This window comes from Lissotriton helveticus, chromosome 8, assembly GCF_964261635.1.
Source record: "Lissotriton helveticus chromosome 8, aLisHel1.1, whole genome shotgun sequence".
Classification (NCBI taxonomy): domain Eukaryota; kingdom Metazoa; phylum Chordata; class Amphibia; order Caudata; family Salamandridae; genus Lissotriton; species Lissotriton helveticus.
In genome coordinates this window covers 1,330,261,742-1,330,278,893 of record NC_136069.1, presented here as the reverse complement: position 1 = coordinate 1,330,278,893, position 17,152 = coordinate 1,330,261,742, and the positions used below count along the sequence as shown (strand labels likewise).

General features: G+C 47.6%; 1 protein-coding gene across 2 annotated transcripts in view; it reads right to left on the bottom strand.

The window, feature by feature from the left end:
• Positions 1-17,152, bottom strand: part of KDM6A (lysine demethylase 6A) — a 1,083,812-nt gene that overhangs the window by 459,780 nt on the left and 606,880 nt on the right. For both annotated transcript variants that reach the window (XM_078658310.1, XM_078658311.1), the window contains one exon: positions 14,571-14,675. In XM_078658310.1, coding sequence (XP_078514436.1) covers positions 14,571-14,675 — 105 coding nt within the window. The remainder of the gene's footprint in view (positions 1-14,570; positions 14,676-17,152) is intronic.

Genomic DNA, 17,152 nt, shown 5'->3' with positions numbered 1-17,152 from the left:
CCCCAGACAGGACTTTGTGTATTGGGACAGGGAGGGCTGAATAGATTGAGACACTGCCTTGGGCACACTAGGTGCTCCATGCATACCCCAGTTCAAACCGGTTGCTGGGGCACTCCAGCCCCAGCTCTGGCGCGAAACTGGACAAAGGAAAGGTGGTGTAACCACCACCCTTCCTGGTCCCACCCATAGGAGGGACCTAGGAACTAATCCAGCCCCTTCTAGCTGTGTAAAGGTAGGAGCTGTGTCCTTGGACTTTAGATTTGATCCTGAACTAAAACTTGAAACGAAACTCTGGACCTTTGACGTTCTGCTGAAGCCTGAAGAATCTCCCTTGTGGCCAAGGAGTGACCACCCTGGGCAACCAGGCACCATCCAGCAAATCAACGGCTTGCTTTGTTGACGTTCCCGCCGGAACCCGAGCACAGAGCCGGACAAGAACCAGACTGCCAGACCTCTCTGACCCTCTCTTCACGTCTGCAGCATAGCCGAGATCCGTGGAGGCGACGAGACACGTGGGACCGGACATCTTGAAAAGCCTGCAACTTGCTAACTGTGCTGCTCCTGAGGTATCCTCGAAGCTGTGCACTAGGGATTGAGAAGCCCCGAATCCGAGCACCACCTGCACCGAAGATCAGCCCTCCACACTCCACGAGTTCTGCGTGGGGCCCTTCTGCTTGTGTTCTGCTCGACGCGTTGTCCGGTTGCTGGCCCGTTGGCTAGTAGCCTCTGTGACGACAATCCTTTTGAACTAACTTGTTGGTCTGGTTGCTCCAGACTGGCCCTTGCCTCCCTGCAAAGGTGAGGCACCTCAGACCTTGTTGGTCTGCACCAGAAGCCTTCTTTGAATCCTGCGTGGGTTGCCTTTACCAAGGCTTGTTGACTCCAATCCGGCAGTCGACCCCTCCATCTGCGAGAATCTTCGTGGGACAGCTCGCCTCCAGCACCTGGTCGTCCGACGCCTCCTCCCGACACATTTTCACACCTATGCACCCGCCGTCTGTGGGTGAGGTAACGCGAGTACTTCGGTGCTCCCAAGGGTATTGACTATCCAAGTGTCTAGGTTTTTAGTTGTTTCCTTCTAGCTAAATCTGAGGTGTCCTAAATCCTTAATTATCAAACTTCTAAGTTCCCATTGACTTTACATCGACTCTCGCGTGTGGGTAAAGACTCTGCACACGCCGCCTGTGGGCCTCCTACTTCTAAACTAAGGTTCAGATAGTGTAGGCCCAGCGATTCCCTAGGCCTTTCCTTTTCTCGTTAGGAAACAATGAGGGTTTTGGCTTGAACACAGTAAGGCTGTGCCAAGATAGTAGTGAACAAACAAAATGCCAGTACTGTGCTATGATTCAACAAATAACAAGGACCATGAGCTCAAAATGACTCATATCCATAAACCACTCTTTCAGCCACGTTTCAAGTTAAGTGAGTTTATTTTAGATATTCGAAAAGAGATTGTTACGTTATTTTATACCGTCACAAATTAAGTTTGGGCATTGGCTTTAGTTAAGCATCATTAATTCATGTAACATAAAGGAGGAATAAAAGATCTTGAAATTTTTTAGGGAAATTTTCCAGGATGGATATGTGATTAAAGGGTGAGGACAGATTGGGAAAGACAAAATTTTCTCGTGACGTGGTACTTATACCACTTTCTTAATATATGGTTTGCTTCGCCCCTAGGGCCTAACTATAAATTGTGCAACTTAACGTATCCTGATTAAGTAACTTGTTATTTGCTTTGGCCTCTGATCTCATAAAGAGTTCAGAGGAGTGTGTTAGTGAATAAATACATATATATTTTATATATATCCTGTGTGGTGTCCTTTCGTTTGATATTCAAGGGTTTACATATGGTAAAACAGCTGGCTTTTCACGTCCTCAAGAGTCTTTTAGCCTAAGACTGTTCTGTCAACGCTACCACTAGGATAGCTGGTCTATAAGGTTGACTTACAACCATCACCATAAGGGTTGTTTGGACTGGTGCAAGGTGTTCACTAGAAGAGAACATCATATACCAGGCCAACTTCTCACAGCGACTCCTCCCTTCGGTGATAGTGTGCATGAGCATCGACTCCATTTAGATATTTTTTTTCCGCCATCGGGTTTGGACGTATATTGGTGTGCTCCAGTTCAAATATGTTCTACCGGTTCCCCTGGACGTGCAATTTGCTACCCTGGGTGGTACAGTTTCATATGTGTTTCCCACTTATCCGCGGATTGTTTCAGTCAACGTAATCTACTTTTCGATTTGACAACTTCGTGGCTGGACTTCGGGCTTAGCCGTGTCGGTTCAGCTGTCAGTCGATGGAATGGACACCATTCAAATTCTGCTTTCAGTGCCATGCGAAGTATCCACGCATTGACTCACACAAGTTGTGTAACTTGTGCTTGTCTCCAGAGCACAAGGAAGAAGACTGCGACGCTTGCAGATCGTTTAGATCACAGAAAACTTCGCGATCATCCTGCTCAACGTTGAGACATGCAGCGTCAGAGCATCAAAGACACAACGGACATCTTCGGTGAAGATTCCGGTCAAGAAGATGTCGAGGCATCCGTGCAGGACTCCGACTCGGAGCTCGAGATAGACTCTGATGCCGAAGAACTGTCGCAGGGACAAGGTGAAGTGAGTACGGAAGACCCTTTGCCCCTCCAAATCAATCACAAAAAGTACAAAAGAGACTATTTTTTTTTAAAACATATTTTATTGTCAGATTGTACAAGAGTCGCAGGGCTCTGAACCCCAGAGGCCACTGCAGTGTCAATTTATACATATGCAAGACAGCATCCAACTTAAAAAAAAAAAATCAAAACAATACAACCACAAACGATGGCTTGAAAGATTTGTAGGATTTAAATCCCCCCTCCCCAACTAACTAAACCATCAGACTGAAAAACACAGCAAAGGCAAAGAAAGCTGCAACAGAAAACCCCAGTCTTGATACACCCACACCCAGCAAACCCGCACCAGCCCTCATTCGACTGGAAGATCATACACCTCATTTGGAGGCTCCAGCCACAATCCCCGATAGTCGGCCCACCTCTTCCATATAAAGAGACTGTATTTTAACACTGAAACTGGTCATATTCATACCAAACTACCTCAGAAACACAAGCTTCTTGATGAGTACACTTCTTACAAGATCCCTTTAAAGAAAACATCTGCTGCAACCAGTCCTTTTCATCCACCACCATCAACCCTCCACCATCTCATTCTCCAGCTTCATACCCTTTGCAAATGACACCAAGATTCTCCACAACCTCACCATGATGACAATGATGTTAATGATGGGAGGGAGGGGGGTGGGGGGGGGGGACACTTTTACCATTAGATCCCTGGAGGGAATGTACAATTGATCCTCCAGCAGATAATGACAGATACCATTACCCAGTCAAGCCATCTCCTCCAGACAACAATGTATCCCACCAGGAACTCTTTGCCAAGGCTGCATAATATCATGGGGTGCCACTGCAAAAATAATCATTAGAAGATGTTTTGTTTGAGACCTTAGCATCCACACATAGGTTGTCACAAACACTTCCTATGCTTAAGGGCATGATGAGACAAGCTAATAAAATGTGTAAGGATCCAGTACGAGCACGTATCTGGACTCCTAGGGATGACAAAAAGTATAAAACTTCCCCAACAGACCCAGTATTTATCAAGGGCCAACTGCCACTAGACTCACTGGTAGTGTCTAACTAATGCTCGTACCTGGACTAATTCCCAAACATCAGGGATGCTCCTCCACATCATTTGACCAGATAACGAGTCTAAGTTAATAGACGCTTCTGGCAAGCACATAGCTGCTCAAGCTGCAAATCAAAGGCGCATTCCAAATACACAAGGCCTTCTAGCCAGGTATGAGCGGGCACACTGGGATAAAATGGAGTAAAATTGCTTCAACATTTCCCAGACGAGCATAAAGCTAAAGTGCAGGATTTAATATATGAGGGTAAACCAATAAAAAATTCCTCCATAAGGTGTGGTCTAGATGCTGCTGATACTGCGGCTAGAAAGGTCAACACTAACTGTGAGAAGTTGGCCTGATGTGCAGTGTTCACTATTCTAGTGATCACTATATATCAGTCCAAACAACCCTTATTGATGATTGGTTGTAAGTCAACCTTATAGACCAGCTATCCTAGTAGCATGGATACGAGCAGTCTAAGGCTAAGACTCTAGAGGGCGTGTTAAGCCAGCTGTTTTACCATCACATTACCCCTTGAACACCCAGTGAAAGGACACCACACAAGTGTTATGAAAATAAACAATGTATTTATTAGAATCACAACAACCCTGTACTCTTTATGAGGACAGGGTGCTAAGCACACAACAAAACTCTTACGAAAATACTTTTAAGTTAGCACGTTACACAAATGCCCGAGGGGCACGAAAAACCATATACGCTAAAAGTGGAATGCGAATTACTAGCAGGTAAGTAACAGTTCTAATAGGCTTTGGAATCGCTAGGACTGGACTAGGGAATCGTTAGATTACTACTAGGAGGCCCAGGGGACTCGGGTGCAGAGTGTGCACTCTCACGCGGGATGCGGGACAAAGTCTATGGAAGCTAGAATTCACAAAGTTAGTGTTCACGGGCGAACCCGACCTGGTAGGGAGAAAATGACAGTGGATCCTGACCCTTGGATAGTGAGGCTATGCTGGGACACCGGAGTGCTGAAGTTACCTAGCCCAGGGGCTGCAGCTGCATAGGTCTGAAAAGACGTCGGGGATCTCGTTGCCGGACCAGGAGCCTGGAAGAAGGAAGTTGCTGGCAGGCGACCAGTGAAGGAAAGTTCGTTGGATCCAAGCCTGGATCGAGGAAGAAGAAAACCTGAAAGCAGAGGGGACCAAGTTCTTGAATCACTAGCCAGTGATTAAGTGGGCACCAGGATGGCACCGGGCGAAGTCACCGCAGTCAGGTGAGTGGGCGCTGCTGGGCTCTGCAGTCTCTCGGACCAGGAGGCGTTGTCGGCGACCAGGATGGAGGTGCGAGCTGTCCCACGAAGGATGAAGTCGTTGGCGTCGAAGTTACCCAGGATTGGGCAACAAGCCTTGGCTAATTCAAGCCCACGCGGTGGACTCAAAATGGCGTCTTGAGTGGACCAGGAGGGTCCGGGGTGCTCCTCTTCTGGAAGGGAGCAAGGGCCAGTCTGGAGCAACCAGACCAGCAGCAGAAATGTCGTCGGGCGTCGTCAGGAAGGCCACAAGCCAACGGGCTAGTAGCCAAACAACGCGGTGAGCAGCGGAAAGCAGAAGGGCCCCACGCAGATCGTGGAGATGCTGGGGGGCTGCACTTCGGAGCTTGAGCTGCTCAGAGTCGGGGCTTCTCGGGCCCCAAAGCACTCACCAGGAATTCACTCGGCGGGCTTGCTGGAAAGAAGTCGTGCAGTCTTGAAGATGGCCGGCCCCTTGAGGTCTCGTCGCACCCACGGTTCTCAGCTGGGCTGTAGAGGTGGGTAGAGGTCAGAGGTGCCAGGGAAGCCGGTTCTCGTCGAGCTGGGCAGTCGGATTCCGGAGGAAGGACTTACAGCAGACCGCAGTGTTCTTAGATGGTGCCTGCGGATGCAGGGTGACTACTCCTTAGTCACAAGGGAGAAATCTTAGGAAGAAGTCTTGAGTTCCTTTCGCAGAAAGTAGTTTCAGGATTCAAAGATGATCTGATTTGGAAGGGGGCCAGTCTCTACCTTTATCCTGTAAAAAGGGGCTGGCACGCGACTAAGTCCTGCCCTATGGGTGGGACTAGGAGGGGGGTGGTTACACCCACTTCCTTGGCGGGCTTTTCCCCAGCACAGGGTCTGGAGTGACCCTGGAACTGGTTCCAGCCAGCCTATGCACAGTGAGCACCGGGGTGCCACGTGCAGTCACCTTCCTCTAAAGCCCTGCCTACCTACAATACACAAAACTCTGTCTGGGACGGTGCTGGCACCGCCCCTGGCAGGAAACCCTTTGTCCTTATCTCCTGCTCTGGGAGGACTCCCAGCAGCAGGAGGGCAGACTTGTGTCTCGGTGGCAGCATCCATTTTGTGGATGCTAAGGCTCTGTCTGACTTTAACCGGGGTTAGGGGTTACATACATGTCGTGTCCCTCTAGAAGGGTGGAATGCTAACCCCGTCGCCAGAATTGGCGAGGGGTTAGTATTCCAATTCGTATGACACCTTACTCGACATGTTTTGATAAAGCGATACCAGAGTTGGCATATAACCGCGAGGATTATAATGCACTTAAGAGTATATGGTATGCGATATCATGGAAACGGCTAAGGGATGGATCCCGAAAGCCGCAGACAGGCTCAGCTCATGCCAGAGCACCATCTCACACGATTCCAAGCACTCTGCCTTCAGGATTGTTAAGGCCTGCCATAGGAGTGACTGATAGGAGATCTGTGTGTCCATTTTTAGGGTTAGATATAGGTATACTATATCTAAAGCAAAGGGTGATTACACCACCTTGCCCCAGCTGTCAAGCAGCCAGTTGTGTCAGATTTGGATGGCCAGCCAGGGGTGGCATAATACATGCTGCAGCCCCTGGTAGGCCCTGGGTACACCTATGCCCTGGGTACCTAAGGTACACTGTACAGGGACTGATAAGGTGACTCAGTATCCAATTTAGATATGTACCTAAGGTACATGGAATCCATTTTACAGAGAGAGCAGTAGGCCTGGGGCCCTGAATAGCAGGGTCCCAGGTCAACTAAGTCAGAAAACCAGCAAAACACCAGGCAAAAAGTTGGGGGCAACCATAGTCAGGGATCAACCTTCCTACATAACCCCCCCCCAAACGAAGGGAGATAAGGCTATCCTTGTCCAGGTAAGCCTATATTGCCTAAGTGGCCATTTAAGGAAGTACCAGAGCACTGGCATGGTTACCCCCTATGTCATGGTCCACTAAGCAATCCCTCACCCTAAGGGTGTCTGAGGGTCTCCACCATAGGGAATCTCTACCTGTGGTGTGTTTTGTCAAAGAAAAAGGCTGGTGCTGAAATGGAGTACTGAAGTGAGGCTCCACTAACTTTGGGCTCAGCTTCCTCCAATCATTATCCACCATAGAGGCCTTTCTTTCCAAGACTGAGTTGTTTTGGGCTCTCAGGGTCAACCTCTGGCTACCTACAGCTGGAGGTTGGGTCCCTCTGTTTGGCTTACTGGAGGGACAGGTCAGGTTTGGGGCCCTCAGGTCCCAGGTTTGGCTGTGCCCAACAGTGTCCATCTGTGGGAGGTCCCTAACTAAATTTAAGGGGGATCCCTCAGGAGTTGATTTTATTTTCACTTGGCTAGGACTACTAGCTTCAGTGCCCTTAATCTGCTGATTGGGGAATTCTTTTGGACAGGGGGCCCTTTGGGGTCCACCACTGGCCTCCCTGACCTCTACAGCCCTGGGCTGACTGAGGCAGGGTAGAGAGGGGCAGGTTACCTGCTCCAGACTGGGTCCCACCTTGGAAGGGTCCACTGACATCAGGGGTTCTGCCAGGCTAGGCCTGGCTACCTCTGTGGCAGTTTCTTCACAAGGGGTCAGATCAGTTCCCTGAGGAGGCTGATCCTTTCCTAAAGTCTGGTGGGAGGGAGATTTCTCTTCCTCCTCAATACTCTCTGTCTGAGTGGAGTGATCCATAGTTTCAGGCTTCACAACACTATCATCTGTCTGAGTTTGAGCTGTGGCCATCACAACTCTCCCAACCTTTTCAGGAGGGGGCTCAGTTTGGGTGTGGGCTGTTACCATGACAGCCTTGACAACCTGTTCTGGGAAGGAAGTTGTCTGAGATTGGGTTGTGACTGGCACAACCCTCCTGACCTGTTCAGGGAGGACATCTTGGACTGGGGCTGTGGCTAACACTGCCCCACTAACCTTACCATGGGGGTTTACCATTCTAGAATGGGTTTCTTGCTCTACCTCAGCCCAGGCTGAGGTCTCTAAATCATTCCCCAGTAGGCAATCTACAGGCAAGTTGGATGTCACTGCCACTCTCTTGGGGCCAGTGACACTTCCCCAGCTGAGATTTACTACTGCCATGGGATGAGTTTTCTTCACTCCATCAATGTTTACCACCTGGTATGTGGCACCAGGTAAAAGTTGCCTTGAGGGGACTAGACTCTCAGTCACCATAGTGATGCTAGCCCCTGTATCTCTATAGGCCTCAACTTTTATACCATTGATGAGGGGCTCCTGTCTGTACTTGCCCAAAGTGTTGGGACAAGTTGTGAAGTTGGCAAACCCCATGCCAGTCTCACAGACAAGAGTATCTAAGTTTGGGGACCTGGTTAGGCCAGAGTCCCCAGGAACTCCCAAAGTAAATGCACCCAAATTCTTGGGGGCACTCCCACCACCTGGGGGATTACTACTAGTAGTAACAGGAGGTTTGGGAATGTTACTTGGGGGTATGTTTTCCTTATTGTTATTCTTTGGGCAACTGCTGTCAGTTTTTAAATGACCCACCTGTTTACAGGGATAACAATAAGGTTTCTTCTGGTTGTTGGAAGGATTCTGGGACCCACCCCCCTCAGAGGATTTTTGGGGCCCTGATGTGGTTTGATCTGTAGATTTATTCCCACCCTTCTCTTGAGGCTTGGTTGATTCCTTTTTCTGGTCACCACCTTGGTTCTTGGGCCTAATCCTGGTTCTGACCCATTTGTCTGCCCTCTTACCCAATTCTTGTGGAGAGGTCAGATCAGAGTCTACCAGGTGCTGGTGTAATAACTGGTTCTGACAATTATTTAAGACTTGCTCTCTCATAATTAGATTATACAATCCCTTGAAATCAGTAACCTTACTACCCAGTAGCCAGCCTTCCAGAGCCTTAGTGGCACAATCAACAAAGTCAGACCAGTCCTGAGACTGAGTTTTCTGGGTGTCTCTGAACAGCAACCTGTACTGCTCAGTGGTTAAACCAAACCCATCAACCAGTGCATTTTTCAGGACCTGGTAATTGTTAGCATCCTCCACTCTTGTAGTGAGGAGCTTATCTCTACCTTTACCATCAAAGGAGAGCCACAGTATAGCTGCCCACTGACTCTGGGGAATGCCCTGCACAGTGCAGGCCCTCTCCAGAGCAGCCATCCATTTCTGGATGTCATCCCCTTGCTTAAAGGGGGGCACTATTTTAGTCAGGTGTTTAGTATCTAAACCCTTCTCTCTATCTCTTGGGAGATTGCTGCCACCAGTGGGAGCTAGCCCACTCATCTGCTGCTCTCTTGCCAGGGCAAGCTTCTCTTTGGCCAGGGCAATTTCTTCCCTTTCAATCCTCAGTTCAGCTTGTCTCATCCTAGCTTCATGCTCCTTTCTCTGAGGGGAAGTAAATCTCCTCTGTGGAGGATTCCTTCTCCCCTGAGAAGAGGCATTAGAGTGCAGAGATCTATTGGAGTCCCTAGAAAGAGATCTATCTCTCCTAACTCCAAGGTTAGGCCCACTTCGGGTTAGTACTGGGGGGCCCCCAGATCCTAGCCCAAGTAAGTCTAAGTTGGTCCTAGTTAGCCTTCTGACTACCTCAAGACCCTTGTCTACCTCATCCCCAGAGAGTACCTCCTGATCCTCCTCCTCAACTGCTGAATCAGTGTTGTGGAGATCTGGATCCCCAGAGGTTCCCTCTAAGGCTGGCATGTTCTCATGTAACTGAGAAAGCTTTCTGGCATCATATGTCTCTAAGAGACCTATCAGAAAGGAAGTGGTGGGGTTAGACCCCTGCTTCAGTTTTCTGGAGACACAGATCTGTCTCATCTCATGAAAGCTGAGAGCTGCATATCTTGAAGTGACCTGTGGAGGGTCAACACTGACCAGGGGAGTCTCAGTAGAGTCCTCCTGAGTCGACATGCTTTTCTAGTGAGGTGTAAGTGGTGCACTTACCTACACTATATGTTTGCCTACTGATCCCTTGCTAGAGTTGTAGTTTAGGGTGTGCTAGGCCCTAGGAGCTACAACAGCTGGTTCAGTAGAACTCAGAGTATTCTAAGCTAAGTTATATGTACCTTTAGTACTTATGTGATCTTTCACAAGATATTCTTAGGATATGTGTGGTAAAACAACAGCAAGCTCAAATCCCAACCGCTGCTCACCAATGTGAGAAGTTGGCCTGATGTGCAGTGTTCACTATTCTAGTGATCACTATATATCAGTCCAAACAACCCTTATTGATGATTGGTTGTAAGTCAACCTTATAGACCAGCTATCCTAGTAGCATGGATACGAGCAGTCTAAGGCTAAGACTCTAGAGGGCGTGTTAAGCCAGCTGTTTTACCATCACATTACCCCTTGAACACCCAGTGAAAGGACACCACACAAGTGTTATGAAAATAAACAATGTATTTATTAGAATCACAACAACCCTGTACTCTTTATGAGGACAGGGTGCTAAGCACACAACAAAACTCTTACGAAAATACTTTTAAGTTAGCACGTTACACAAATGCCCGAGGGGCACGAAAAACCATATACGCTAAAAGTGGAATGCGAATTACTAGCAGGTAAGTAACAGTTCTAATAGGCTTTGGAATCGCTAGGACTGGACTAGGGAATCGTTAGATTACTACTAGGAGGCCCAGGGGACTCGGGTGCAGAGTGTGCACTCTCACGCGGGATGCGGGACAAAGTCTATGGAAGCTAGAATTCACAAAGTTAGTGTTCACGGGCGAACCCGACCTGGTAGGGAGAAAATGACAGTGGATCCTGACCCTTGGATAGTGAGGCTATGCTGGGACACCGGAGTGCTGAAGTTACCTAGCCCAGGGGCTGCAGCTGCATAGGTCTGAAAAGACGTCGGGGATCTCGTTGCCGGACCAGGAGCCTGGAAGAAGGAAGTTGCTGGCAGGCGACCAGTGAAGGAAAGTTCGTTGGATCCAAGCCTGGATCGAGGAAGAAGAAAACCTGAAAGCAGAGGGGACCAAGTTCTTGAATCACTAGCCAGTGATTAAGTGGGCACCAGGATGGCACCGGGCGAAGTCACCGCAGTCAGGTGAGTGGGCGCTGCTGGGCTCTGCAGTCTCTCGGACCAGGAGGCGTTGTCGGCGACCAGGATGGAGGTGCGAGCTGTCCCACGAAGGATGAAGTCGTTGGCGTCGAAGTTACCCAGGATTGGGCAACAAGCCTTGGCTAATTCAAGCCCACGCGGTGGACTCAAAATGGCGTCTTGAGTGGACCAGGAGGGTCCGGGGTGCTCCTCTTCTGGAAGGGAGCAAGGGCCAGTCTGGAGCAACCAGACCAGCAGCAGAAATGTCGTCGGGCGTCGTCAGGAAGGCCACAAGCCAACGGGCTAGTAGCCAAACAACGCGGTGAGCAGCGGAAAGCAGAAGGGCCCCACGCAGATCGTGGAGATGCTGGGGGGCTGCACTTCGGAGCTTGAGCTGCTCAGAGTCGGGGCTTCTCGGGCCCCAAAGCACTCACCAGGAATTCACTCGGCGGGCTTGCTGGAAAGAAGTCGTGCAGTCTTGAAGATGGCCGGCCCCTTGAGGTCTCGTCGCACCCACGGTTCTCAGCTGGGCTGTAGAGGTGGGTAGAGGTCAGAGGTGCCAGGGAAGCCGGTTCTCGTCGAGCTGGGCAGTCGGATTCCGGAGGAAGGACTTACAGCAGACCGCAGTGTTCTTAGATGGTGCCTGCGGATGCAGGGTGACTACTCCTTAGTCACAAGGGAGAAATCTTAGGAAGAAGTCTTGAGTTCCTTTCGCAGAAAGTAGTTTCAGGATTCAAAGATGATCTGATTTGGAAGGGGGCCAGTCTCTACCTTTATCCTGTAAAAAGGGGCTGGCACGCGACTAAGTCCTGCCCTATGGGTGGGACTAGGAGGGGGGTGGTTACACCCACTTCCTTGGCGGGCTTTTCCCCAGCACAGGGTCTGGAGTGACCCTGGAACTGGTTCCAGCCAGCCTATGCACAGTGAGCACCGGGGTGCCACGTGCAGTCACCTTCCTCTAAAGCCCTGCCTACCTACAATACACAAAACTCTGTCTGGGACGGTGCTGGCACCGCCCCTGGCAGGAAACCCTTTGTCCTTATCTCCTGCTCTGGGAGGACTCCCAGCAGCAGGAGGGCAGACTTGTGTCTCGGTGGCAGCATCCATTTTGTGGATGCTAAGGCTCTGTCTGACTTTAACCGGGGTTAGGGGTTACATACATGTCGTGTCCCTCTAGAAGGGTGGAATGCTAACCCCGTCGCCAGAATTGGCGAGGGGTTAGTATTCCAATTCGTATGACACCTTACTCGACATGTTTTGATAAAGCGATACCAGAGTTGGCATATAACCGCGAGGATTATAATGCACTTAAGAGTATATGGTATGCGATATCATGGAAACGGCTAAGGGATGGATCCCGAAAGCCGCAGACAGGCTCAGCTCATGCCAGAGCACCATCTCACACGATTCCAAGCACTCTGCCTTCAGGATTGTTAAGGCCTGCCATAGGAGTGACTGATAGGAGATCTGTGTGTCCATTTTTAGGGTTAGATATAGGTATACTATATCTAAAGCAAAGGGTGATTACACCACCTTGCCCCAGCTGTCAAGCAGCCAGTTGTGTCAGATTTGGATGGCCAGCCAGGGGTGGCATAATACATGCTGCAGCCCCTGGTAGGCCCTGGGTACACCTATGCCCTGGGTACCTAAGGTACACTGTACAGGGACTGATAAGGTGACTCAGTATCCAATTTAGATATGTACCTAAGGTACATGGAATCCATTTTACAGAGAGAGCAGTAGGCCTGGGGCCCTGAATAGCAGGGTCCCAGGTCAACTAAGTCAGAAAACCAGCAAAACACCAGGCAAAAAGTTGGGGGCAACCATAGTCAGGGATCAACCTTCCTACACTAACATTTTGCTCAAGAGACATGTTTGGTTAAAGATCTCGGGGTTTAAATCCAAGGTCCAACAATCCATTCGTAACACATCATTTGACAAGAAACATCTTTTTGGTCCTGAAGTAGATCAGGCATTGCGAAAACGAAAAAGGACCCTGAAGTGGCCAAGTCCATGGGAGCGCTTCAGTCTCCTTCAAACAGAGGCTCCTTTTGTCGTTCCTTTTACAGAGGGGGGTCCAAAACCACATTCTCAGACCAGAATACCTCCACCTACAAAGGTAACAACCAGTCCTCTCCCTCAAGAGGGTTTTTTCGAGGAAGTTATAGAGGGAACAACTCTAAAGGTAGGGGTAAGAGTAACCCACCCCGTAACTCCCTATCCCCTAATAAGAGGTGATTTTCCCACACTCTCCTGTCTGCTGTGTTTCACCATTTGCCACCAAAGTCAACTCGTCCGGCAGGCCCAGCGACCTCCAAAACCATTGTAGGACTGCTTCCCTTCAACAAAGATTCTACATCTCCTGTGGACAACAGACCTGTCCAGAAGAAACCATCTGCAAAGAAAAAGAACTCTGCCCTGAGGAAGTGCAAAACAGCCTCCGGACACATCTCTGCAACTGACAAACACGACCGGAGTCCAAGTGCCCAATGGTCCTGCGAAGGTTACCCAGCGATTCTGAAAAGAGTCCACGTGGGTTGGCCCCTGCCGCACCCTACCTCGATGCCAGCAGCCTCAATCTGAAGGCTTCCCCTGAGCGCGACCTGCCCGCTAAGCTGTTTCCGATGCCAAAAGACACACTTGCACCCAAAGCCCATGGGCCTTGAGGAGCTTGACCAATGGTGTCCGCTTGTCCCCTAGCATCGGAAGTTAACTGGGCAGCTGTGGGTTTTCTTCTTCCCACCTCCTGGTTCTAGCCTGCAACCCTTCTCTAAAACCGGCCTCCCCCATTGATTTACATTGGGCACCCGACGCTGTGTTGGCTTTCTGCAATTAGCCACCTCTGTACCGCTGAGGGTGTAAATTTGCTGCTGCCTTGTGGCCCACACTTGTGCTCATCTTAACTCCAGGAGATCGACCCCAGACACCTCTTTACTCACCTGTGAGCAGCACATCTGTGATCATCCCCAGTCACCATTAGTTAACATTGGGCGCAAAACCCAGAGTTAGACCTCTGCACCCGGCAGCATCTGTGCCGCTTGTGGTGCAGTCTTGGTGCAAACCTGAACCCTGCATGGTGTTGATCACAGACACCCGAAGACTGGATTTGTAAGTTGTGTACTTAAATGCAAAACTGCATTCTTGTTTTACTCCAATAGGTTAATATTGTTTAACTGAAAAACTGCCAAGTCTACTTTTGAAAATGGAAAGTATTTTTCTTGAATAACGTACTTACCTTTTAATGTGCATATTGGGTCTTAAAATAAATCTTGAAATAAGCTTATTTTTCTAAAATTGGAGTGTATCTCCTTTTTGAGTCGTGTGTCATTTATTGATCACTGTATAGGTAACAAATGTCTTACAATACTCTGTGTTAGGCCTAAGGCTGCTTGACTACACTACCACAAATAGAGCACTTTGGGTTTACATTGAGCCCTGCACACTTCTGTGGGAATCTCTGAACTCTTTACAAAATGTACCTAGTTATTGGTATATCACATAAAGTGCCAGCTTCCTACATTAGTTGAGTATCCCAGTGACAGACATGAGACATGGTAAAAAATATAAATACACTTTCAAAGCAAACTTAAATGTAAACAATATTTTTTAAAGAGCACTTTGAAAACTAGCACAAACCTGCTGGTGCTGTTGCATTAAGACAAATTGATTCTCAAGCTGATCCAGCATCAGCTTCTGTGCAGGGTTTAGATTATTCCTGTTTGCTCGCAGTTGTTCCAAGTGCTATGAGAAATAAAACAAAGCTCCATGAGGATTACTCAAAGGATACAATAAATGCTGCAATCTGCATTACCACTAATATGGCATGCCAAGTTATTCAAGGTCTGTTTGAGAGAAGAAAAATAAATTCACTGAAAAAAGAACAAGTAACTTACCTTTGGTAAAATTTACCTTGGATGGATACTGATGTTTTAATAGATTCCTGTTCTTGCACTACTACTTCAGGTTAGATGCAAAGATGTTTTAGATTTTCACCAACAATGGCAATAGGTGACGTTGCAGATGAATTAGCCAAGCATTTGCAAGTTGTCGTCTCCAGAAATGATGACGGTGATACTAATCACTATCACTGCGTCGTTCTATGGAGCACCTACTTCCTTTTGAAAAGCTCTGGATATCACTCTCATAAAAGCGATTATTAAATGGCTAGCGAATATATTTGTTTTCCTCTATTTATGTGTTTAAGTAAATTATTGAATATTTACTTGGAGGGAACCACTATTCTTTGACTTACATTATGGGCAACTGACATAGGTGACATCAGCTCTGCCTTATTTTCTATGACTCACAGTAGCCAGAACAGATAGGAATCATTGCAAAATGAAATTGAAATAAAATAAAAAAATCCTAAAATTACATTTCCTAAGTAAGACATACCCTATGCAATGTAGAATGGATGGCTGAGAGCAATCTGCTGCTCAATTACCCCTAAGAAAGAGCACTGCAGGAGTAAAGTAACTAGCTCTTTTAATGCACATTCGTTTTCTCAGATTTTTTATCCTGAACCACATCCAAACAGCCTCATAAGGAGGTGGGTCGAAGTAAAAATTAAATTAAATCTGCACCAGAACCCACCACGGGCCTGCAGATCCAAAATGAGATTTGTTCCTCAATTTCACGTCAAAGAGTGAAGATCAGTGTGGATTTATAAGGAAGCTGTAGAGATATGACTATTCCCTTGAAGCATACAATGGGTCTGGCTAGAATCTAGCTATAGCACCTTCATTAATACAATCATGACAACATACTATACAATTCAAAAGGTACACAATTATTTATTAAAATGACAAAGATAAAAATCGATTCACAATTATAAATCATCCATTACAAAAGAACACACAATTAAAATTATTGGTCAACTAAAAAACAGTTAGCCAATTTCTTGTGACCTGCACAATGAAACGGACAGACAAAAAGTTGCAAAACATGAAACTTGTAAGATACAGTTGTACATTCAATCCTGCAATATAATATAATCACTCCCTGGTTATGTAAACCAAAACTTGTATATCACCAAGGGAGGAAACAGTTTGAATTGTACTGGGTTTTGGGCGTCGACGCGTTTCGGTGGTAGTGCAGTGTTTATCTTCCACCTTTTTCAAGACAAAAAGTCAGTTGTCTGTCTCTTTACAGGGTCTTTGTGATTGTCCTGTAAATGGATATATCGTAGTGGAAACGATGTACACCACAATGCTGGGCAAATGATGTGTTTCTCAAAGTTGCTGGACCTGTTTCATCTTAACAGTAAGTAGATTTCGTGATATATGTCCTGCACTACATGTGGGTTCAAATGAATTGCCAATTTGCTTGTAGTTTAGCCGCCGTTACGTGGGAACCAAAAATCCGAATTCCAAACGTCTGCGCGGTAACTTTGTCTGGAGACGATACTCTCCTTTAATTGCGGATAAATCGCGCTGTCTCTGGGTGTTTATGCGGTAACTCAGTCTGGAGACGATACTCTCCTTTGAAGGCGGATGAATCGCGCTGTCTCTGGGTGTCTGGTTCGCATAAGGAAGACCAGGTAGCTTTGTGATACCTGCTCATGTATAGAACTTACCTAAAGAGTTCAGAAAAAGTAGTCTTTTCTATGGCAGTAAGAGCTTTCAATCCTTCAGGGATCTTTTGTTTGCAAACTAGGAAACTGGACTTTTGTTGCAGCTATCCCTCAATGTGAGAAAGTGGCTCTATATATACTGGACTAGAATAAGGTACAGTGTGAATAGAGTTCACCAACCCCAGAGGTATAAAAGAGGTTAAAGCCAGGTGTGACCTTACTCTCTAAAGTGGTAGCTTGGTCGAGCAGTAAGGCAGTACCAGAGGACAGTGTAAAGCATTTGTTGTACACACTCAGTCAGCAAAAGGTTTCACACACTCAAAGACTGAACTTCAGGCCAATTGTTTTTATATCAAAGATATAGTTGTTTTATTTCTAGAACCAACAGGTATCAAAATATACTGTTCTCAATATGAGTGGTCTCAGATGAGAACTAGGATGACTTGGACCCAGTCGTCTGACCTTCAGACGTCTTGGCAGGAGGTAGCAGTGTAAAAAGGCATACAGGAGTGTTTCGCTCCACTCTAGCCTGAATGTGTCTCCTGGAGAAAGAGTTCTTGGGAACTCCAATGTGCAGATCTTTTTATACTGCACGTGTGGCGGTGGTGAAAAGATTCAGCCAGGGTTCTTTGCACTGTTGGAAGAT